A 26,968-nucleotide genomic window follows, 5' to 3' on the forward strand; every position below is an offset into this window, starting at 1 on the left:
TCAAGACGGCAAGGGTTACACCAATACATAAAGGTGGTGACCCTACAGATTTAAACAACTATAGGCCAATATCAAACTTACCATTGCTATCCAAAATCAGAAGTATGTTTGACTGAAACTTGTGCACAGGAGACATAATTGGTATTCATTTATAACGTCACAAAACATACTCAACCCCTGCCAATTTGGATTCAGGAAAAATAAAAGCACTAACGATGCAATCATAAAAATGCTAGATCTGCTTTACACAGCATTGGAAAATAAGGAATATCCACTAGGAATTTTTATTGACCTAAGAAAAGCTTTTGACACAGTAGACCACGGCATCCTACTCCACAAACTTGACCATTATGGTATAAGAGGCCATGCGCTTGCATATTTCAAATCTTACCTTACTAATAGGTATCAGTATGTCACCATTAAAGACACAGCATCAACAACACAGCCACTTGATACTGGAGTTCCGCAGGGAAGTGTCCTTGGTCCCCTGCTCTTCCTCATATACATCAATGATCTTCCAAACGTATCTCGACACCTGAACCCCATTCTCTTTGCTGACAACACGACTTATGTCATCTCTCACCCTAATCTTGCCACCCTCAACACCATTGTTAATGAGGAGCTGATCAAAATATCGACTTGGATGACAGCCAATAAACTTACGCTTAACGTTGACAAAACCTACTACATTATGTTTGGTAGCAGAACAGGAGATGCGCAAATTAACATTAAGATCGACAACACTCTAATTGCCAGGCATAATGAGGGCAAATTCCTAGGCCTATACCTCGACAACAACCTGAACTTCAGCACCCATAACCAACACATAACCAAAAAAGTATCCAAAACGGTTTGGATCCTCTCCAAGATACGATACTACGTGCCGCAAACTGCCCTTCTCACACTATACCATTCTCTTATATATCCATACCTCACCTATGCTATCTGTGCTTGGGGTTCAACTGCAACAACACACCTAAAGCCAATAATAACCCAACAAAAAACTGCAGTAAGAATAATCACTAAATCCCATCCCTGGCAACACAGCCCCCCACTCTTCATAGATCTAAACTTACTCCCTGTTCAGTACATCCACACTTACTACTGTGCAATCTACATCTACAGGACCTTAAATTCCAATATTAACCTCGACCTAAAACGCTTTCTTGATAGTTGTGACAGAACCCACAGGCACAACACCAGACACAAACATCTCTATGACATTCCCCGTGTCCGACTAAACCTTTACAAAAATTCAATGTATGTCAAAGGCCCTAAAATCTGGAACACCCTACCTGAAAATTCCAAAACTGCAGACACATTCATCACCTTCAAAACTACCATCAGAAAACATCTTATCTCCCTGATACACCCTGTCAACTAATAATACGAATACTACCTGGTGGTTCACACTTACACTCACTCACCCATTTGACCATAAACAGAAATTTCAATCTCAATCTCAAAATAATGAATCTTAACTAGTCATAAGTTGGCCTGTGATACTCCAATACTGAAACTATGTATAGTGCCAAAACAAAAGCATTCACATTGCTAAACTCACAACTAGTATTTAGTCACTTAGCCATAATACCAACTTACCTCATAATTTTGTAATATTTTAAACTTAAGATTTAATGTAAGTCTGCCCGAAATGCCTAGCCATGCTAGGTGTTCTAGTGGTACACTCTGTAATTATTATTTTACTACATGTAAACCACACAATAACCAAATTCTGTAAACTCAGCATTGTAATCCTTATAGAGAATAAACTTTGAATTGAATTGAATTGAACTGAACGTTTGCACCGCTAGCACTCCAAATGTAGATCTACGTTTTATTTTTCCTGCCTCCAAATTTGGCATGATTGGCCTGAGATGCCTGGTCAGTATAGAATGGGTCATAATGCTCAGTGTGTGCAGTATTAAAAAAATATGGAAGCACTTAGTACCTTGTGGGATCACCAGTTCAATTGAGGGCCAGCTAGAGAAAATAGCATTGCAAACACCAGGGATTCACTCATGTCATGTCATATTAACACTCCCTTTTTAAGAGGAAAGTTATGGATGTGGCCACAAGGGGTCGTGGAAATATCAAAAACCTCGATAATAACCCATGTGTAACATCTGTGCAACATCCTTCATTTTCGATACCACTGGCTGTCTCTGTCAGTATCTGTCTATATCTCTGTCACATGTACACATAAGTACAGTTATACATAGTGTAAATTACCTAGGATAACCCAAAAATTCCAGGCAAAGTGCCATACAGTGCTTGTAGATATAAGACATAATATTCATGACTGGCAACTCAGTGGCAAGTAATGCACATTTTCACTTCATCAGGAATCAGACGTGACTACTGCATCGTGTGTAATACCTGTTGGTTTACCAGCCGCTCTCTAAGACTGAAAGACAAGCAGACAGAAAGACACACACAGGCAGATAGAAAGACCGAGACACACAGGCAGACAAAACGACACAAACACACAGGCAAACAAAGACCGAGACACACAAGCAGACAGAAAAACAGATACACACAAGCAGACAGATACACACAGGCAGACAAAGACCGAGACACACAGGCAGACAGACACACACACACAGGCAGACAGACACACACACACAGGCAGACAGACACACACACACACAGGCAGACAGACACACACACACAGGCAGACAGACACACACACACAGGCAGACAAAAAGACCGAGACACCCAGGCAGATAGAAAGCAGACACACACAGGCAGACAGAAAGACAGACACAGACACAGGCAGAGAGAAAGCAAAGATAGACAGACATACAGATAGACAGAGATAGACAAACAGACATACATGTTTGTGTGTAACCATGTAAACAAATAAAGCCAAGGTTCCCTGCAGCAGTTCACTATCTTTGTATCACTCCACTGCTTACCCTGTCAGCAGTTTAGCGACACTTGTCATAAACAATGCTTCCAGAAGTTTCATATATACTCCAGCATGTCTAAAACATTGCTGAGACCTATAAATACTTTGTATATATTTCTAGACAATAGTAAATAACCAAGACAGGTGAAAATGTACACCTGCTGGTGACTGTGACTATCTGAATACTATTTCAGTACCTAATATTAGTGTCAGAACATAGATTGGCTATGAAATCACAAGAACTATTATAAATTGTAATTATCAGAACATAAAAATTATATAAATTAAAATAAAAACGAGAAAAAAAGGTATATCAGCAACACTTCTGCAAGCGGCAAGAATCGATGTTGCTGTCAGGTGAGCATCTAACACCATCTTTGCGGTCTTATATCTCAGTAAGTACTAGTCCTGAAATATTTTTCTTGGTCTTATAACACACAGAAAATTGCCCTCTTTAATTTAAAAAAAAAAATATTTTTTTTTATTTTTCAAAATAGTATTCGGAGCGCTGGCAGTGAAAACATATAATCTACGTTTGGACAGTTTAAGGGTTAATTAATCAAAAATTAAGAAAATCCCAATTCCCCATTACTTCTATAGTAAAACTAAAGATTCAGACAAGGACAATAACTTTTCAAATTTAATTTATTTGTTTTTTTGTTTACGATGAAAACTTAATTAAACTACATACATACTGTTCAATCATCCCTATGATCTCTGGGCTTCCTTAGCAGAGTTTTGATTTCCGGGTGCCCATTATTTTCAAACTTGACATACAATCCATAAATTTGAAACTAACTATACTTGAGATTTCACCTAAACCATGATCAATGGCTTACTGGTAAATAGTATTACATAAAAAACTTTTATTTCCATAATATGGGATACAAGGAGAATAGAAGCATCAGGGAAGAGAGAGGTGAAGGTTTATAAACTAAAAGAGGAGGCAGTTAGGGTAAGATATAAACAGCTATTGGAGGATAGATGGGCTAATGAGAGCATAGGCAATGGGGTCGAAGAGGTATGGGGTAGGTTTAAAAATGTAGTGTTAGAGTGTTCAGCAGAAGTTTGTGGTTACAGGAAAGTGGGTGCAGGAGGGAAGAGGAGCGATTGGTGGAATGATGATGTAAAGAGAGTAGTAAGGGAGAAAAAGTTAGCATATGAGAAGTTTTTACAAAGTAGAAGTGATGCAAGGAGGGAAGAGTATATGGAGAAAAAGAGAGAAGTTAAGAGAGTGGTGAAGCAATGTAAAAAGAGAGCAAATGAGAGAGTGGGTGAGATGTTATCAACAAATTTTGTTGAAAATAAGAAAAAGTTTTGGAGTGAGATTAACAAGTTAAGAAAGCCTAGAGAACAAATGGATTTGTCAGTTAAAAATAGGAGAGGAGAGTTATTAAATGGAGAGGTAGAGGTATTGGGAAGATGGAAGGAATATTTTGAGGAATTGTTAAATGTTGATGAAGATAGGGAAGCTGTGATTTCGTGTATAGGGCAAGGAGGAATAACATCTTGTAGGAGTGAGGAAGAGCCAGTTGTGAGTGTGGGGGAAGTTCGTGAGGCAGTAGGTAAAATGAAAGGGGGTAAGGCAGCCGGGATTGATGGGATAAAGATAGAAATGTTAAAAGCAGGTGGGGATATAGTTTTGGAGTGGTTGGTGCAATTATTTAATAAATGTATGGAAGAGGGTAAGGTACCTAGGGATTGGCAGAGAGCATGCATAGTTCCTTTGTATAAAGGCAAAGGGGATAAAAGAGAGTGCAAAAATTATAGGGGGATAAGTCTGTTGAGTGTACCTGGTAAAGTGTATGGTAGAGTTATAATTGAAAGAATTAAGAGTAAGACGGAGAATAGGATAGCAGATGAACAAGGAGGCTTTAGGAAAGGTAGGGGGTGTGTGGACCAGGTGTTTACAGTGAAACATATAAGTGAACAGTATTTAGATAAGGCTAAAGAGGTCTTTGTGGCATTTATGGATTTGGAAAAGGCGTATGACAGGGTGGATAGGGGGGCAATGTGGCAGATGTTGCAAGTGTATGGTGTAGGAGGTAGGTTACTGAAAGCAGTGAAGAGTTTTTACGAGGATAGTGAGGCTCAAGTTAGAGTATGTAGGAAAGAGGGAAATTTTTTCCCAGTAAAAGTAGGCCTTAGACAAGGATGTGTGATGTCACCGTGGTTGTTTAATATATTTATAGATGGGGTTGTAAGAGAAGTAAATGCGAGGGTCTTGGCAAGAGGCGTGGAGTTAAAAGATAAAGAATCACACACAAAGTGGGAGTTGTCACAGCTGCTCTTTGCCGATGACACTGTGCTCTTGGGAGATTCTGAAGAGAAGTTGCAGAGATTGGTGGATGAATTTGGTAGGGTGTGCAAAAGAAGAAAATTAAAGGTGAATACAGGAAAGAGTAAGGTTATGAGGATAACAAAAAGATTAGGTGATGAAAGATTGAATATCAGATTGGAGGGAGAGAGTATGGAGGAGGTGAACGTATTCAGATATTTGGGAGTGGACGTGTCAGCGGATGGGTCTATGAAAGATGAGGTGAATCATAGAATTGATGAGGGAAAAAGAGTGAGTGGTGCACTTAGGAGTCTGTGGAGACAAAGAACTTTGTCCTTGGAGGCAAAGAGGGGAATGTATGAGAGTATAGTTTTACCAACGCTCTTATATGGGTGTGAAGCGTGGGTGATGAATGTTGCAGCGAGGAGAAGGCTGGAGGCAGTGGAGATGTCATGTCTGAGGGCAATGTGTGGTGTGAATATAATGCAGAGAATTCGTAGTTTGGAAGTTAGGAGGAGGTGCGGGATTACCAAAACTGTTGTCCAGAGGGCTGAGGAAGGGTTGTTGAGGTGGTTCGGACATGTAGAGAGAATGGAGCGAAACAGAATGACTTCAAGAGTGTATCAGTCTGTAGTGGAAGGAAGGCGGGGTAGGGGTCGGCCTAGGAAGGGTTGGAGGGAGGGGGTAAAGGAGGTTTTGTGTGCGAGGGGCTTGGACTTCCAGCAGGCATGCGTGAGCGTGTTTGATAGGAGTGAATGGAGACAAATGGTTTTTAATACTTGACGTGCTGTTGGAGTGTGAGCAAAGTAACATTTATGAAGGGATTCAGGGAAACCGGCAGGCCGGACTTGAGTCCTGGAGATGGGAAGTACAGTGCCTGCACTCTGAAGGAGGGGTGTTAATGTTGCAGTTTAAAAACTGTAGTGTAAAGCACCCTTCTGGCAAGACAGTGATGGAGTGAATGATGGTGAAAGTTTTTCTTTTTCGGGCCACCCTGCCTTGGTGGGAATCGGCCGGTGTGTGATAATAAATATGGTAACATTCGTTTCAAATATTATGAGAAGTCCCTATTACGCAGAGCCTTTCAGGCACACTAAAACTAGGACTTAATTAAAACTGATTGAATTTCATAGCTGTATTGCTGAATTTGGATTATCTGAATGCTTAATAAATGTTGTGATATATTACAGAGATATGGTCTCTGAAATGCAAACTGAGCCCACATTTGAAACATTTTTTATGCTGACAATTTTGTATTCACAGATTTTAGTTTGTGGACCTCCAGGCACATAACCTCCTGCAAATTTGAATGGGATTACCATAATGTACTGTACTACAATACTTGTCTTTGTATTTGAACCTCCCTCAATCCCATTCCCTCCAGTTGTATCTTACGCAACCCTTGTGCTATACACGTGACCAGTTTTGCGAATCTTCCCACTCCCACAGCCTGGCCTGGGGCCTGGCTTGTCTGCTACTTTCATGGCCAACTAAGTCATTGCTATTAGTAGCAAAATGGTCCACATATCACTCACAACTTGGTGGGTCTGGCACTTGGCAGAAGTTGTGATCAAGTTTCCTCTTGAAAACCTCTATAACTGTTCTGGAAATGTTCACGATATCTGCTAGATGAATAGCCAAAGTCCATAGGCCATGATTATAATACCACTGCTTTTTCCTGCATTTATTTTACACTTCCTCCCATATCTCTCACTCCAGTACTTTGTTATAGTAATGTGCAAATTTGGGACTAGCCCTCAAGCACATATTTATCATATATCTCTCTTTCCTCATTAACAAAAGTACAAATTCAGTACACATGTTTCTCAATCACGGGGTGGTTATAGCAGTGGTGGTGACCAGTTTTAGTAACTAGATGTACCCTTCCTCCAATAAACTGTATTATTAGCTAGTTAAGTATGTGTTGTAAAGGTTAAACTGCATTACTGGCTAGTTAAGCATGTATCATAATAAATTAAGAGTTGCAAAATTAACTCAGATACGTAGTGGTTTTGTGGTGGATGAACAACCGAGTATGCATACATACTGATGACACAGCTAAGAATGGCAGTGTAGCCTAAACCACCACTATTTACTGCAATAATTTCTCCTCAGCATTGACTCATTAGAGTTGTAGCTATGTCTCCAAATGCAATAATAGTACTTCTAATGAAGACACAAAATAAGGCAGCAAAAATCAAAGACGCAGCAATTAAAACACTGAAACAGTAGTCTATGAGCCTCCTTCATACAACTGAGTTTGAGATCAGCTGATGCCTCTGGATTACAACCAAGTGCTTTTTTATGAATACAATAACACTGCCATTTATGAACATGATGCATTATATTGATATTATAAACCGAGATGCACTTCCGAACACACCTACTGGACAAATGAAGAGACAGGTCCTTCTCAAGTGCATCCCTTCTCACTCATTAATTCCAATGGTGATATTCTAATATCCTTATGTGATTCTTAATATCACAATACAGCCTCTCCTCACTTAGCGACATACTCGTTTACCGATGACTAGGACTTACAATGGGCTCTCTGACCAGTATGCATACCAAAATAATGAATATTAGAGCTGATTTCCTCTATTCTGTTTATTACAATATACAGTAAACTACTGTATAAACATTTAAAAATATACCAGAAATGTTATAAATGGTGCAAAGGTGACATTAAAACAATATCAAAGATGGCTGGCACAAACTCGCTACCATTATAGTATGCTCCTCACTTAGCAACAAATTCATTTACCGACGAGGTCTCAGGAACGGAACTCCGTCGTTAAGTGAGGAGAGGCTGTACTGTACAAAAATGTATTAATTAATTTCTTTATTAATATCATTGCATTATTGTGAATTTATTCTTTATCAATACATGTACTGACATGTGATTTCTGTACAGTGTACTTCTCTGTAATTAAATACAGAAAGTATTTCATTAATTTATGTGGCACTGAAATACAATTGGGCCCCACTTATATGGCAGGTTAGGTTCCAGGCTACTGCCAGAAAGCAGACATCGCCGGAAAGCAGAACGCCATTTTTTTCCACTTATAAATGCATATAAATGCCAGATAACACGTTTTTTTTTTTTTTTTTTTTTTTTTTTATCACACCGGCCGATTCCTATCAAACACGCTCAAGCATGCCTGCTGGAAGTCCAAGCCCCTCGCACACAAAACCTCCTTTACCCCCTCCCTCCAACCCTTCCTTGGCCGACCCCTACCCCGCCTTCCTTCCACTACAGACTGATACACTCTTGAAGTCATTCTGTTTCGCTCCATTCTCTCTACATGTCCGAACCACCTCAACAACCCTTCCTCAGCCCTCTGGACAACAGTTTTGGTAATCCCGCACCTCCTCCTAACTTCCAAACTACGAATTCTCTGCATTATATTCACACCACACATTGCCCTCAGACATGACATCTCCACTGCCTCCAGCCTTCTCCTCGCTGCAACATTCATCACCCACGCTTCACACCCATATAAGAGCGTTGGTAAAACTATACTCTCATACATTCCCCTCTTTGCCTCCAAGGACAAAGTTCTTTGTCTCCACAGACTCCTAAGTGCACCACTCACTCTTTTTCCCTCCTCAATTCTATGATTCACCTCATCTTTCATAGACCCATCCGCTGACACGTCCACTCCCAAATATCTGAATACGTTCACCTCCTCCATACTCTCTCCCTCCAATCTGATATTCAATCTTTCATCACCTAATCTTTTTGTTATCCTCATAACCTTACTCTTTCCTGTATTCACCTTTAATTTTCTTCTTTTGCACACCCTACCAAATTCATCCACCAATCTCTGCAACTTCTCTTCAGAATCTCCCAAGAGCACAGTGTCATCAGCAAAGAGCAGCTGTGACAACTCCCACTTTGTGTGTGATTCTTTATCTTTTAACTCCACGCCTCTTGCCAAGACCCTCGCATTTACTTCTCTTACAACCCCATCTATAAATATATTAAACAACCACGGTGACATCACACATCCTTGTCTAAGGCCTACTTTTACTGGGAAAAAATTTCCCTCTTTCCTACACATAACACATAACACGTTTACACTAACATATACATACAGTGGTACCCCAAGTTTCGTACATAATTCGTTCCAGAAGGCTGTTTGAATGCCATTACCGAATGAATTTGTTCCCATTAGGAATAATGTAAATTACATTAGTCAGTTTCAGACTCCCAAAAATACACTTACAAAAGCACTTACAATAATACACTTACATAACTGTTCGAGTTGGGAGCAATATGAAACTCGGGGTGCCACTGTAATAAGTTAGAAATAGAACCAGGCATTAAAAAACAATGAAGAGTTTGTGATCAGCTGATGCCTCTGGATTACAACCAAGTGCTTTTTTATGAATACAATAACACTGCCATTTATGAACACAATGCGTTATATTCGTATTATAAACCAAGATGCACTTCTGAACACATACTGGACAAATGAAGAGACAGGTCCTTCTTAACTGCATCCTTTCTCACTCATTAAATTCAATGGTGATATTCTAATATCCGTATGTGATTCTTAATCATATCACAATACAGCCTCTCCTCACTTAGCGACATTTTCGTTTACCGATGACTAGGACTTACGACGGGCTCTCTGACCAGTATGCATACCAAAATAATGAATATTAGAGCTGATTTCCTCTATTCTGTTTATTATAACATGAAGTAAACTATTGTATAAACATTTAAAAATATACCAGAAATGTTATAAATGGTACAAAGGTAACATTAAAACACACAGTACACTCATTATTTACCTCAAAATATTTTAGTCTTTGTTACACGCCACTCCCTTATGCTCCATGGTATACAAAAAATAAAAAGGTCTGGTTAAAATAAGTTCTGTAATAATATATCGCAAACCACTTTATTACTAGTTAGATAAAGTGGGTTCGACTATATACAGTGGACCCCCGCTTAACGATCACCTCCAAACGCGACCAATTATGTAAGTGTATTTATGTAAGTGCGTTTGTACGTGTATGTTTGGGGGTCTGAAATGGACTAATCTACTTCACAATATTCCTTATGGGAAAAAATTCGGTCAGTACTGGCACCTGAACATACTACTGGAATGAAAAAAGTTCGTTAACCGAGGGTCCACTGTATTATTATCGGGTACGGTATAAATCATAAAAGGTACTCTCAAGCAAGGTTGTACTCAATAAGATGTCTGTTATTCGTAAGGTATTAGTATTGTATTATAATAGGTTAGTTATTACAAATGTGTAACCACTACTGTAGGGACCGAATGGTGGTTCCAGAATTGACGCCACGCGTCGCCTTCTGACCGAGCTGACGTCAGACCATGGAGTATTTGAGCAAGTCAGTCAGCTCCTAGCTCTGACTCTGATTGGGTCTTCAACCCAGAGCTCTTAGCTCAATCTAGAACTTTATATCAAGTCCATTGCCATGTCTTTGCTATTAATTTCCTAAGTCTGGTAATTCATTTCACTTATGAAAGGCAACTATTCTGTTACCCCAGACCTCTCTAGAAATGTTGAATGGTGGGATTAGTAAACTATCAATTCCCACTTTGACTATTCATTGAAATTATTGTATGATACCCGGTTAATAAGAATTTGAACATAAGATTAGGTTCCTCGTTGTACAGCCTCATTTCAGTGATAATAATGAATTGTCATTTTAATTCACTAACCAGATACCAATAAAACTAATGATTGGTAATAAATAAAACTAACTTAAAAACTGGAGAAGTAATTATACCCCTATTGTTACGGTAAAGAGTAAGTCGTAACAGTCTTAACGTAGGGCAAAGAAGACAGGTGTGGTAGCCCTCTTGGCCACCCCACCCACACATAATATACTGCAACACTTAAAGTTCCCTAGAGTGATAAAATGCATATACAGTACACTCATTATTTACTTTAAAATATTTGTAGTCTTAATGGCCTAAATGTAGGGTGAGAGGTGAAAAGCATTTATTTGTAGAAAGTCGTATGGGAGGTAGGATAGGGTAGCCCACCTGGCCACCCCACCTACTATGTAAACAAACTGACGAGGCATCTGATTATGGTTCATAAACATTCATATAGACACCTTACAATGTGTACAAGTTGTCTCCACAATGGTACAGTAGAATAAATAAAGACCAACACTTCCATTCTCATGTAATTTTTAGAAGGAATGATGTACTGACAAATTATCCTTATAAATTATTATTACAAGTTATTATTATTACAAGTTATTATTATAATCATAATAAAAAAGAAGTGCTAAACCCACAAGGGTCGTGAATAGCTATAGATAGAGTGAAGGCATATGAAAGTAATAAATTTCTACTTAAGTTACTGTGTTTGACTAGAGAAAATGTAATTCTTCTGACCGCTTGATAAACAAATCTTATATTAATGTTAATTTTTATACTGTGGGTGTATGTATCATGTTTATATGTTATATAGCGTGTTTATGTAATTTTGAAAAAATATCACAGATGGCTTAATAGAAATGTCTATATTAGCGTAATATACGACATTTAATGAGCCCAAGAGATTACATGTATTATTATTAATATGGCATCAAGTGTAGAGACACTTGTAGTGATTTTAATGTGTACCTGCATGCCAGCACAGTGTGTAAGTATATTTAGATACAGGTACACATAAGTATAATTATCAGAGTACATATAAAATATGCAATAACTTTAAAACACTTAAAATTTTGGAAAATTTCCAGACATAATAGAGATACAGTGGACCCTTAACTAACAGCTGCATCGGCTAACGCCAAAATCAGCTAACGGCTCTCTTTGGCGTCAAAATAGTGGCTCGGCCAATGCCAAAAAACTCGGCTAAGGGCTTTCGTCCTAAGCGTGTCCACGTGGCCTGAGCAGGCCCGGCCACTTCATACTCCTTGTACAGCCAGTGTGCCATTGTTTACAAAGCCAGTGAGGATGATTCCACGTGTACATGCGATATATTTTGTATTATTCCATTGTTTTTAGTGCTTGCAACTGCTAAATAAGTCCCCATGGGTCCAAAGAAAGCTTCTAGTGCCAGCCCTTTGGTAAAGAATATGAGAAACATGATAAAATTCAAGAAAAAGTTTGTAGAAAAATACAAAAGTGGTGGTGGTAGAGGGTGGTAGTGATGGTGGTAGAGGGTGGTAGTGATGGTGGTAGAAGGTGGTGGTAGCTGTGATGGTGGTAGAGGGTTTAGTGATGGTAGTAGAAGGTGGTGGTAGTTGTGATGGTGGTAGTGGATGCAATGGTGGTAGAGGGTGGTAGTGATGGGGGGAGGGGGGTGGTGCTGGAAGTGGTGGTGGTAGAGGGTGGTAGTGATGGTGGTAGTGGTTGTGATGGTGGTAGAGGGTGATAGTGATGGTGGTAGAGGGTGGTAGTGATGGTGGTAGAGGGTGGTAGTGATGGTGGTAGAGGGTGGTAGTGATGGTGGAAGAGGGCAGTAGTGGATGTGATGGTGGTAGAGGGTGGTAGTGGTTACTGGTAACTGGTTACTAGGAACTGGTACTACTACTGAGAATGGTGGTAAAGGGTGGTAGTGGTTGTGATGGTGGTAGAGGGTGGTAGTGGTTGTGATGGTGATAGAGGGTGGTCCAGTGACTCTCAAGCTGTCATAGTGGCATTAAAAAACAAAGAAGGGTGGTAACCCCAGGAAAGGACTTGATACCTGAAGTATTTATGGAAGGGGATTCCCTTTCCAAACAATAGAACACCTTCATCCTCTCCCCTCCTCCCATCTCATCACTCATCAACAAGTCCACAATACAGTGGACCCCCGCATAGCGACTTTAATCCGTGCAAGAGGGCTCATTGTTATGCGAAATGATCGGTATGCGAATGAATTTTCCCCATAAGAAATAATGGAAATCAAATTAATCCGTGCAAGACACCCAAAAGTATGAAAAAAAAAAATTTACCACATGAAATATACATTTTCCTACACACAGAGAGAAGGATACATGCACAATAGTAGAGTAGTACATGCACAATATATATTGTGCATGCACTACTCTACTAAATGAAGAATAAATGACAATTACCTTTATTGAAGATGCAGCAATGACTGATGAGACACTGTGTCCTGGGAGTGCCTTTTCCTCCTGAGTACTGTAGGTCCTGTTTGGCATTTTCTTCCAGAACAGGCCTTATCACACTGTGTATGCCACTACGATTCCTAAATCTCTCAAACCAACCTTTGCTGGCTTTAAATTCACCAATATGAGCACTAGTTCCAGGCATTTTTCCCTGTTCACCTGGGTGTTAGTCGACTGGTGTGGGTTGCATCCTGGGAGACAAGATTAAGGACCCCAATGGAAATAAGTTAGACAGTCTTCGATGACACTGACTTTTTTGGGTTATCCTGGGTGGCAAATCCTCTGGGGTTAATTGTTTCTTGGTATTCTCAATAAGCCACACCAACAACGGTGCTACAGCAGCAGCAGCAGCAGCTGACAGTGCTACAGCAGCAGCAGACGATGCTACAGCAGCAGCAGACAATGCTACAGCAGCAGCAGACGATGCTACAGCAGCAGCAGATGGTACTACAGCAGCAGCAGCAGCTGGTACTACAGCAGCAGCAGCAGCTGACAGTGGTACAGCAGCAGCAGCAGCTGACAGTGCTACAGCAGCAGCAGACGATGCTACAGCAGCAGCAGACGATGCTACAGCAGCAGCAGACGGTACTACAGCAGCAGCAGACGGTACTACAACAGCAGCAGCAGCAGCTGACGGTGGTACAACAGCAGCAGCAGCTGACAGTGCTACAGCAGCAGCAGACGATGCTACAGCAGCAGCAGACGGTACTACAGCAGCAGCAGACGGTACTACAGCAGCAGCAGACGGTACTACAACAGCAGCAGCAGCAGCTGACGGTGGTACAACAGTAGCAGCAGCTGACAGTGCTACAGCAGCAGCAGACGATGCTACAGCAGCAGCAGACGATGCTACAGCAGCAGCAGACGGTACTACAGCAGCAGCAGACGGTACTACAACAGCAGCAGCAGCAGCAGCTGACGGTGGTACAACAGCAGCAGCAGCTGACAGTGCTACAGCAGCAGCAGCAGACGATGCTACAGCAGCAGCAGATGGTACTACAGAAGCAGCAGCAGCTGACAGTGGTACAGCAGCAGCAGCAGCTGTACCACCAATAGTAGCGATGGTTGATTGGGGTTTATTATACAACCTGGCCAGCTCGGAGACATGCACTCCACTTTCATACTTATCAATGATCTTTTTCTTCATCTCTATAGTAATTCTCACCCTTATTGCTGTAGGGTTGGCACTAGAAGCTTTCTTGGGGCCCATGGTCACTTATTTTGCAGATAAAATCACCAAAAACACTGTAATAATACGAAATGTTCCGATTGTATGCTTGGATGTTACCGCGGAGGCTGGCTGGTAAACAATGCCACCGGCGGCACATGTGAGGCTGGCTAAGGGCGCACATTGGACGCGTCTCGGACGAAGAGCGGTGAGCGGGTTTTTGAGCGGTATGCGAGGCAAAATTTTTGCGATAAAAGCGAGCGGTATGCGGATTGTACGTTATGTGATGCCGAAGGTATGCGGGGGTCCACTGTAAAGGTAAGTGTCATTTCAATATTGTTTATTGTGCATGTATCATTGTTTTCTGTGTAGGAAAATGTACATTTCATGTAAAAAAAATTTTTTTATTTAATACTTTTGGGTGTCTGGAACAGATTAATTGGATTTCCATTATTTCTTACGGGGAAAATTAATTTGGCTAAAGGCTAAATCGACTAAAGGTTAGCTCTCTCGAATGGATTAAAAGCGTTAGCCGAGGGTCCACTGTATATGCTTACGGAGAATATAAACAAACCGGGTGGGGAGCACCGTATTTGAAAGACCACTCGCCATACAGCAAATTTTGGTCATACAGTGGACCCTCGGATAATGCCTTTAATCCGTTCCAGAGAGCTAGCCTTTAGCCGATTTAGCCTTTAGTCGAATTAATTTTCCCCATAAGAAATAATGAAAATCCAATTAATCCGTTTCAGACAGCCAAAAGTATTAAAAAAAAATTATTTTTTTTAAGGATTAAATACAAGTACACCTACCATCCAACTTACGACCTGCTCGACTTACGACCACTCGACTTACGACCGTGTTTTTTATGCCAAATTTCTGGGAAATAAACAACTATTTGTGTTGTACACAGTGTTTATCCTAAACCTTACAGTATAAAATACAGTACTAACAGCATAAAAAGTAAAGTAAAACATGAAATACCAAAATAAAACAATAAAATAAATTCATTACATAAATGTTTTGTTGATATTCAGTAGTAAAGTTCGACTTACGACCATTTCGACTTGCAACCAGTTTCTCGGAACCGAACTCGGTCGTAAGTCGAATGGTAGGTGTATACATACAGAAAACAATGACAAATAAATATAAAGCACTAATAAAATGGATAAATGAACATTTAACATCACACTTACCTTTATTGACTTGACTTGACTTGTTGGTGTATGGAAGACATGTAGGAGGCAAGAGGAAGGCAAGTTTATTATGCTTCAATATGATGCTAATATCACCTCTACAGCTTATTTATCTATCACAATTCATCTAATATGACATTATAAACAATATTAATAACACAGAATGAATAAAATATGTCATAATGTATGAGGAGTAAACGGTGTAAGTGTTGTTTTTGGGTTTATAACAGCCACTGAGGGAAGCCGTGGAGGTGGAGGCACCAGCAGAACCCACCACCACTATCACACTTAAACAATGTATGTAATTTATAAATAAGAAATACAGGTACCATCCAACTTACGACCGAGTTCGGCTCTGAGAAACTGGTCGTAAGTTGAAATGGACGTAACTCAAACTTTACTACTGAATATCAACATAACATTTTTGTAATGACTTTGTTTTATTTTGGTATTTCATGTTTTACTTTACTTTCTATGCTGTTAGTACTGTATTTTATACTGTAAGATTTAGGATAAACACTGTGTACAACACAAACATTTGTTTATTTCCCAGAAATTTGGCATAAAAATCATGGTCATAAGTCAAGTGGTCGTATGTCGAGCAGGTCGTAAGTCAGATGGTAGGTGTATTTACATTTTAATTTATAAATAAGAAATATTTACATTTTAATTTATAAATAAAAAATATTTACATTTTAATTTTAAAATAAGTAAGTTTATTCAGGTGTACACAAATACAGTTACGTACATAGATTATCATACATAGCAGCATATGTGTAAAGTACCTAGGATAAACCAAAAAAGTCAGAGTAACTTACGTATTTCCATTGAGGTCCTTTTATATTTACACTTATATTTACTTTTATACTTACACTTTTATATTTACACTTACCTTGGAGGAGATGTTAGTTTAATTAGTTAGTTTGATGGAGGAGATGCTGGCAGAGGTTTAGGGTGGTCGAAGATACGTAGCAGGGCAGCGTATGTTCAGCGGCCCGATACACATTCAACAACACTGGAGAGTTACTTTCGTGTCGTTTTTCTATCGCTTACTCACTTAACTTACTTGCTACACTGTTAATTATACACTTTATCACTGGTTGGCACTATTGCCCTTATCGATACCTGCTGCTTTAGTATCGTACATATCGCAGAATCACCGTATCACTGCAGAAGGCACATTCACCCCCTCTCTTCCTCCTCCACTTTGGTACTTTGCTACAAGTTTTTTCTTGAATTTTTTTGTTTCTTTCCTTCTTTATCACAGGGCTGGCACTAGAAACTTTCTTTGGGTCCATGGTGGCTTATTTAGCAGTTACAAGCACTAAAAACAATGGAATATGTAATACAAAATACAGTGGACCCCCACCTTACGATATTAATCTGTTCCTGAGAGCTCATCGTATGCCGAAATTATCATAAGGCGAATTAATTTTCCCCATAAGAAATAATGGAAATCAAATTAATCTGTGCAAGATACCCAAAAGTATGAAAATTATTTTACCACCTGAAATATTAATTTTAATACACACAAACTGAAGAAGAGATGCACAGTTAATACTCTACTAAGAATAGAATACATGACACTTACCCCTTCCATTAGGACTTGAGGTATCAAGTCCTTTTCCGGGGTTACTTCCCTTCTTCTTTTAATGCCACTAGGACCAGCTTGAGAGTCACTGGACCTCTGTCGCACAACATATCTGTCCATAGAGCTCTGTACCTCTCGTTCCTTTATGATTTGTCTAAAGTGGTTCACAACATTGTCATTGTAATAGTCACCAGCACGGCTTGCAATAGCTGTGTGAGGTTGATTTTCATCCATAAAGGTTTGCACTTCAAGCCACTTTGCACACATTTCCTTGATCTCTTTTTTCAATTCCATACTAATTCTCACCCTTTTTACCACAGGGATGGCACTAGAAGCTTTCTTGGGGTCCATGGTGACTTATTTTGCAGTTACAAGCTCTAAAAACACTGTGATAATGTGAAATGTACCGAATGTATGCATAGATGCGACCACACTGGCTGGCTTGTAAACACTGGCGCTGAGGCCACATGTGGGATGTGTCCTGGACGAATCACGTAAGGTGAGATTTTTAGCGTGAGGCGAGGCAAAAATTTTACGTTAAAATGTATCGTATGGCGGATTTAACGTAACATGATGCCATCGTAAGGCGGGGTTCCACTGTATATCATATAGTATATGCATGGAATCGTCCTCACTGGCTTTGTAGACAATGGCACACTGGCTGTACAAGGAGTATGGAGTGGCCGGGCTTGCTCAGGCCGCGCAGACACGTTCGGGACGAAAGCCCTTCGCCCAGTTATTTGGTGTTAGCTGAGCCAATATTTTTACGCCAAAGCGAGCTGTTAGCCGAGTTTGGTGCTAGCCAATGACGCCTTCACCCAAGGGTCCACTGTAATTTGAAATCGCCATATTAGCAGAACGCAGTGCAGTGGGGCCCTACTGTACATGTTTGTCATGTACAGTAGTATTACGCAAAAAAAAAAAAATGGTGAAAAATGTATTCTAGTCAGTTTTTATGCAACACCAAAAAGCTTTCAGAATGGTAATGTATTTGGTTATTAATACATACAGTACTATATACATGTATGTACTCTACTGTATATAAACCTTAATTACCATTTAATATATTAATTATCCATGTCTAGTATGTCTATTACACCATGGCAGATGTTATGGACACACCAATGTTTATTACCTGACACTGTTCAATTAACATTAGAATCCTATACATATAGTAGGGCCCCACTTTACGGCATTCCACTAATATGGACACTTCATTTTATGGCATTCCACTAATATGGACATTTCAAATTATGACCAAAATTCACTTTACAGCCCCCCCCCCACCTGACTTTCTAATACGGTCACTGGTTTGTCTACATTCTCCATAAGCTCTGCGTCTTTCCATTATGTCTGGAAACTTTCAAAAATTTCCAGTGTTTTAAAGTTATTTCATATTTTATATACACCTACCATCCGACTTACGACCTGCTCAACATACGTCCACTCGACTTACGACCACGAATCTGGCAGCTGGGCTGGGCCGGCTGATGCACACCACTGTACAATATTTGACAGTACTCGCGGCGGCAATGCATCATGCAGGCAGCATCAGTTTGAGTAACCCTGTCCTATCAGCAGCATCATACTGTATTAACTGTACTAACTGGACAGTAAATTTCACCATGGCCCCTAAGATGAAGTCTGAATCTTGCACTGGAGATTGTGACAAGAAAGGCTCTTCCTCTCAAACTCTCTTATTTGTTTTCACTGTTGCACATAAACCTGTCTGTATCTGTGTGCCTGTATATCTGACTGTATCTGTGTGTGTGTGTTTGTCTGTCTGTCTACTAGTGTGTCTGTCTTTCTGTCTACCTGTGTGTCTGTCTTTGTCTGCTTGTCTGTCTCAGAGCCACTCATTAAGAGTGTACTTGGTCTTGAAGACGCCATATTAATAATGATAATAACAATAATAATCACTGAGGCGCATTAAATGTGCATAAAACGTTAATATAGACATTTTGCTTAATCCATCTATGGTATTTTTTTTTTCAAAATTATATAATAAACATGCTACATAACATATAAATTAACAAATATGAGATGTTTTTCTGGTCGGCTTGACAGTGAACAGGAATCGTTCGTGTCCGGGCTGGTAACAACAACAACAGCAACAACGTTTGTTTACATAACTCGTGAACATTCTACATTGATAAATTAGACACATGTGCAACTCTTGGGTATCTTTATTGAGGAAACGTTTCGCCACACAGTGGCTTCATCAGTCCATACATAGGAGAAACTTGAAGAACAGGAGGAGAATGAGGTAATCAGTCCCTCAACCTTGAGTCGATGTGTTCAGTCCATCAATCTTGAGTAGAATACGGCAGATGAGCGGAGAAGCAGCTTATAAACCGTATGGCAGGAGAGGTGCAGCAGTCATAGGTGGTGTCACATTTGTTCAATGAGGAAGTAGGTTGTGCCCAAGAATTAGGCAAGCGAAGAATTCCTAAGTATTAAGATCCCAAGAAGTTGCAGTGTCTGACAGGTTTGTAGATGAATGGTTCAGAGAACCGACATGTTGATAAATTAGACACATGTGCAACTCTTGGGTATCTTTATTGAGGAAACGTTTCCCCACACAGTGGCTTCATCAGTCCATACATAGGAGAAACTTGAAGAACAGGAGGAGAATGAGGTAATCAGTCCCTCAACCTTGAGTCGATGTGTTCAGTCCATCAATCTTGAGTAGAATACGGCAGATGAGCGGAGAAGCAGCTTATAAACCGTATGGCAGGAGAGGTGCAGCAGTCATAGGTGGTGTCACATAGTGAAGAGCTCTGTTCCACAAGGCACAGTACTCGCCCCCATCTTATTCCTTATCCTCATATCAGACATAAACAGAGATATACACCACAGCACCGTATCATCCTTTGCGGATGATACTAGGATCTGCATGAGGCTGTCATCTGCTGAGGACGCGGTTAACCTCCAAGAAGATATAAACAAAGTTTTCCAGTGGGCAACGGTAAACAATATGATGTTCAATGAGGACAAATTCCAACTACTCCGTCATGGAAAACTGGAGGAGATAATAACTAGAACAGAGTATACTACTGACTCCGGCCATACAATAGAGCGGAAAAATATTGTAAGGAACCTGGGAGTAGTAATGTCTGAGGATCTCACTTTCAAGGATCACAACAGTGCCACGATCGCACGTGCAAAGAAAATTATAGGATGGATAATGAGAACTTTCAAAACGAGAGATGCCAAGCCCATGATGTTCCTTTTCAAATCACTTGTTCTCTCTAGGCTGGAATACTGCTGTACATTAACATCTCCATTCAAAGCAGGTGAAATCGCAGATCTAGAGAGTGTACAGAGATCCTTTACTGCACGTATAAGTTCTGTCAAGCACCTTAACTACTGGGAACGCTTGGAAGCACTTGACTTGTACTCGTTGGAACGCAGGAGGGAGAGATATATCATAATCTACACTTGGAAAATCTTGGAAGGAATGGTCCCAAATCTGCACACAGAAATCACTCCCTACGAAAGTAAAAGACTGGGCAGGCGATGCAAAATGCCCCCAATAAAAAGTAGGGGCGCCATTGGTACACTAAGAGAAAACACCATAAGTGTCCGGGGCCCAAAACTGTTCAACAGCCTCCCATCAAGCATTAGGGGAATTGCCAATAAACCCCTGGCTGCCTTCAAGAGAGAGCTGGACAGATACCTAAAGTCAGTGCCGGATCAGCCGGGCTGTGGCTCGTACGTTGGACTGCGTGCGGCCAGCAGTAACAGCCTAGTTGATCAGGCCCTGATCCATCGGGAGGCCTGGTCATGGACCGGGCTGCGGGGGCGTTGATCCCCGGAATAACCTCCAGGTAACCTCCAGGTACTCACCTGTCACTCTATATTAAAACTACAGATATTTTAAGGTAAGTAATGAGTGGACACGATTATTATATTATAGCTTAATAATAATAATATTAATATTAGTACACATGTATTATTGTAATAATAATAATATTATTATTAATTTAGGGCACTGGAGCACAGATCCACTGTATAGCACTTTGTCTGGATTTTTTGGGTTATCCTAGGTAATTTATAATATGTATGATAACTTGACTTGCGTGTACCAGTGAGAGAGAGAGAGAGAGAGAGAGAGAGAGAGAGAGAGAGAGAGAGAGAGAGAGAGAGAGAGAGAAAGAGAGAGAGAGATAGAGAGAAATAGAGAGAAAGAGAGAGAAAGAGAAAGAGATAGAGAGAGAGAGAGAGAGAGAGAGAGAGAGAGAGAGAGAGAGAGAAAGAGAGAGAGAGAAAGAGAGAGAGATACAGAGAGAGAGATACAGAGAGAGAGATACAGAGAGAGAGATACAGAGAGAGAGATACAGAGAGAGAGATACAGAGAGAGAGATACAGAGAGAGAGATAGAGAGGAGATACAGAGAGAGAGATACAGAGAGAGAGATACAGAGAGAGAGATACAGAGAGAGAGATACAGAGAGACAGCCACATTCGGTCAGCCAGTCAGCCAACTACCCACCCACCCATCCAGCCACCCACCCATCATCCAGCCACCCACCCATCATCCATCCAGCCACCCATCATCCATCCAGCCACCCCACCCATCCAGCCAGCCAGCCACAGACCCAGCCAGCCAGCCGGATACTTATTACACACGTTCCAGAGTTGTTTCTCTTTACTTAGGGTATAGGTTACACAACATTCTGCCAGGATGACACTACCAGTGGTATTCTCCCATTCCATTGTGTCGACAATACATAAAGATAATAGTAACATATGATACTGCATGCGATGTAAAATTTACAATACATATCACTACCATGTATACATTATATACAGTACATAAATAATTAAAATACAACAATAGAAGTAAATTATGGTAAAAAGAATGAAATAATGATTGTACATTACATTACAGTATTATGTAGGTAGTTTATATAGGAAAGTTTTGACATTATGCCCTACCCAATATGTCGGCAATTTTCAAAGGTTCGACTTACGTCCATTTCGACTTACGACTGGTTGGTCGGAACCAAGCTTGGTCGTAAGTCGGATGGTAGGTGTATACGTATAACCTCTCCTCACTTAACAACGGAGTTTCGTTCCTAAGACCACGTTGGTAAACGAATTCATCACTAAGTGAGGAGCATACTCTAATGGTAGTGGGTTTGTCAACCATCTTTGATATTGTTTTAATGTCACCTTTGCACCATTTATAACATTTCTGGTATATTTTTAAATGTTTATACAGTAGTGTACTGTATATTGTAATAAACAGAATACAGGAAATCAGCTCTAATATACATTACATGGGGATGCATACTGGTCAGAGCCCGGTGTAAGTCCTAGTCATCAGTAAACGAGTACGTCGCTAAGTGAGGAGAGGCTACACTCTGATAATAATACTTATGTGTACCTGTACCTAAGTAAACTTACATACTGTGCTGACATGCAGGTACACATTAAAATCACTAAGTGTCTTATGTCTTGAGGATGCCATATTAACCCTTAAACGGTCCAAACATATATATACGTTCACACACGTAGCGCCCCAAACGTATATATACGTTTTCTTTGTCATTCATTCAACATTGCCACGATAAGCCTGAGTCACCTAGACATGAGAGAATGGGTGTGCGCACTCACTGTGTGCCATATTAAAATAATTGGGGATGCCTGGGTACCATATGCTCTTTTTTCCTTTTAAAAAAAAAAGATTTTTTTTTTTCCTCAAAAAATTTGGGGCACTACGCGAGTGAACGTATATATACGTTTGGACCGTTTAAGGGTTAATAATGATAATAATAATAATAATACTCAATAATAATTATAATCACTCTGAGGCACATTAAATGTCATACATTACATTAACCCTTTGACTGTTTTCGACGTATAAATACGTCTTACGAGCCAATGTTTCTGACGTATATATACTCAATAATTCTAGCGGCTTCAAATCAAGCGGGAGAAAGCTGGTAGGCCCACATGTGAGAGAATGGGTCTGTGTGGTCAGTGTGCACCACATAAAAAAAAATCCTGCAGCACACATTGCGTAATGAGAAAAAAAAACTGATCGTTTTTTTGGAATAAAACGCCGACTTTGAGGTGTATTTTCGTATAGTATTTATCGTTGTATTCGCGTTTTCATGGTCTTAGGTGATAAAATGGAAAACATATTACAGAAATAGAGATGATTCTCATTACTTTGACGATGAAAACGACCTTGAAACTGAGCTCAAAGTAGCGGAAATGTTCGATTTTTACCAATGTTCAGGAGTAAATAAATCACACCACACGTCCAATACACGTCAACTGGGGAGTCTAATATTCTTTCACTAGTGCACTGATATTATTTATACCATTTTTACAATAATGCAGTAGTCTGCATAACAGTAAATTTTGTATTTTTTGTATGAATAAAAAATCAAAATAGAAAGCAATAATAATATAAGAGGGGCCTAGAGATGTGACTAATGAACAGAGCATATGTTATTTTAGTGCCACGAATGTCTACCTTGTTTATTCTGGACCCTATTTTGAAATTGGCATCTTTTTTAGTTTGCGTGAAATTGGCCAAATTGCCAATTTCTGACCACCATATTGGGTAGTCCAAATTAGTAAATGGGAGGTTTCTTGTACTCAGCTGATAGATAAAATGGAGTTCTAAAGAAATAGCTATGAGTTTGGTCAACTGGAACAATGGAATTGGCTGAAAATAGGGCTCAAAGTCGGCGAAATCGCCGATACGCATATGTCGCCGAGACCGCTAACTTCGCGGGAGCATAATTCCATGAGTTTTCGACCAAATTTCGAACTTTTGGTGTCATTACCATCGGGAAAAGATTCTCTATCATTTCATAAGAAAAAATTTTTTTTTTTTTTTCAAAAATTGAGCGACATAGAATGACAGTTTCAGAAAGGGGCCTGAAACAGTCAAAGGGTTAATATACACATTTTCATTAATTCATCTATGATATTTTTTTCAAAATTATATAATAAGCACACTACATAACATATAAACATGACAAATACACCCCACAGTAGAATAAATTAACATAAATATGAGATGTTTCTCCAATCATCATGTCAGAGTGTCAGAAAGAATAACATTTTCTATAGTTCAACACCAAAGTAAATGTGTACACAATAATATTACTGGGGTAACTGTAGAAAATTATTCCTTTCATATGCCTCCACTCAGAGCATCATTTCTTCTAAAAATGGTGTGACATGAGAATGGGAGTGTTGCTCTTTGAATATTCTACTATACCAACATGGAGACAAGTTGGACACAATGTAAAGTGTTTGTATTATGGTATAATACAAACATGTATGAACCAAACCCACATGCATTCGTCTGTTTGTTTACATAGTCCGCGTCTTTGTCCTCTCTCATTTACTCACTCTCCCTCTCTCTCGTTTATTTGTTTTATCTCGTTTACTCACCTCTCACACCTCATTAAGACAACAAATACTTTAAGATAAGTAATGAGTGAACTGTATATGCATTTTATTGTTCAGGGACACTTTAAATGTCTTAGTATATTACATGTGGGCAGGGTGGCCTGGCCTAACTACCATAACTACCACACCTGACTTCTTACAATAAATACTACTCATCTCACCCTACATTAAGACTACAAATATTTTAAGGTAAGTAATGAGTGTATTATATGTGTATTTTACTTTTTTATTGGTTTTTAATGCCTAGTTCTATTGCTAACTTAATATATGTTAGTGTAAACGTGTTATCTAGCATTTATATGCATTTATGAGTGGAAAAAAAGGGCGTTCCACCTGACAGCAATTTTTGCTTTATGGCGATAGCCTGGAACCTATCCTGCTGTATAAGTGGGGCCCTACTGTATATAACTGCAAGTGTGTGTTTCTTGGATTGTGTTTTATAACTCAATCCCCAGAGAAGCCAGTGCAGCCAAATTTTGTCACAAGCATCTTAATACCAAGGCAAAGATTTTAGGCTACACAGGGTGTCAAATTTTTAATTTGGGGAGAAATGCCCTTATGGAGTGGGGGCATTTTTTTTTTTTTTCGTTGCACCGTCTTCAATGGTACATCATTTTTAACACTTTCAGTGACAGTCCTGTTGTATCACGGCTTTGAAGCCAATGTTGGGCCCATAGTGTGATGCCTCATTAGTGTGAGACGAGTGTACTAACAATCGAGCTAGACCTGTCAATATCATTTTGTTATTGCTTTTTATTTTATTCATGGCAAAACGTTCTTGAGAGTCGTATATTGCCTGGGGAAAGCAAGACAATGAACTTCAACCCAAAGGGAGTCCTAAACCCGTAGGGATCATACAACGCCTGGGGGGGAATGGAAGGCATTCGGATTCGCTGCAAGGAGCTCAGGTCCAGTTCTTTAGATGAAGAGCCCCATCACCGGCGTCAAGGAACCTCCCTTGAATGAGCAAGGGAAGATATTACCTGTAGGAAGAGCTCGTACAAAAGTTCTTGCGTTACTCTCTCAGGGTCGAAGTTGCCCACCCACACTGTTCTACTCTCGTCGTCCATGTCTCCCCTCTGGTGGTGATTGCGTGCTTTTTGTGCTCCTTCTGATGTATCCAGTACCTGTGGCAAGCTTCTGTCTTGACACAAACTCTTACATAAAAGTCTCAAGAGAAAAGCTTCGTCCAGATAAACAGAGAAACACGACTCCACTGATGCCTCCGTCATAAACAATCAACTGAGAATTTATATTTCAATCTCATTGAGAACAATCTTCTATTTATTTCTCTTCTCCTTTTTGCAAATTTCATAAATATTTCCTTATAAAACTAATACCAACTAAGTTTATTCAATGCAATGGCTTTTCTATTATTAATTTCTGCAATCTGTTTATATAGCGTCGTCAGTGACTGAGCTGAAGGGATACGAACATTAAAATTAAGGATTAGAATCAAGATAACCGGTAAGAGGTACCTGTTTATATAAGGCCAGAATATATGGTTATAATCATAACCATAATTTTTAAACGGGTGGAGGGGTAAGCCAGTGGAAGGCCTTAGTCAGATGCCCAAAAGTTCCAGCTACCTACCTAACCCAACTTAATTTATAGAGTAATATTTTTTTTAGTTAGTTTAATAGTTAGTTTAATATGTTTATTATGCACCCCATACCCATCCTGTGGGCGTTAGTCAAAAGATTACAGAGGTACATAATTGGTCCAGGGACTGGACCTCAAAGTTTTGATAGCTGAGCAAGTTACAGAGGTAATGAATTCACAATTTACAAAGGTAATGAACTCACAATTTACAAAGGTAATGAACTCCAGGTAGGTCTAGTCACAATCATGACAAGTTACAAAGGTATTTACAGATTACAGAGGTACACAATGGGTCCAGGGACCGGGCTCCAAAGTTTTGATGGCTGAACTAGGTACAAGGTAATGAACTCACAAGTTACAAAGGTAATGAACTCACAAGTTACAAAGGTAATGAACTCACAAGTTACAAAGGTAATGAATACTGTAAGAATGGTTACTTACGTTTATACATGGCTGCAATCATGAACAAATTTTAGAGTAATGAGCAATTCACACTTCCACACCCGGTCACAACTGTAGTGAGTTATTGGTGCAAATGTTGATTGCTGAGTCTCTCTCTCACACACAAACACACACACACACACACACATACAAATTCATACACACACACACATAAACACACACACACACACACACACACACACACACACACACACACACACACACA

The 26,968-nt window shown here is 39.8% G+C and overlaps 1 protein-coding gene across 2 annotated transcripts in view; it reads right to left on the minus strand.

Moving 5' to 3' along the window:
- LOC128686542 (RNA-binding protein 7) overlaps positions 1-26,094 on the minus strand; it is a 53,507-nt gene extending 27,413 nt beyond the window's left edge. For both annotated transcript variants that reach the window (XM_070084238.1, XM_070084239.1), the window contains exon 1: positions 25,683-26,094. In XM_070084238.1, the coding sequence (XP_069940339.1) occupies positions 25,683-25,931 (249 nt within the window). In that variant the 5' untranslated portion in view covers positions 25,932-26,094. The remainder of the gene's footprint in view (positions 1-25,682) is intronic.
- Between the last annotated feature and the right edge of the window lie 874 nt (positions 26,095-26,968).

Source organism: Cherax quadricarinatus, chromosome 12 (assembly GCF_038502225.1).
Source record: "Cherax quadricarinatus isolate ZL_2023a chromosome 12, ASM3850222v1, whole genome shotgun sequence".
Classification (NCBI taxonomy): Eukaryota; Metazoa; Arthropoda; class Malacostraca; order Decapoda; family Parastacidae; genus Cherax; species Cherax quadricarinatus.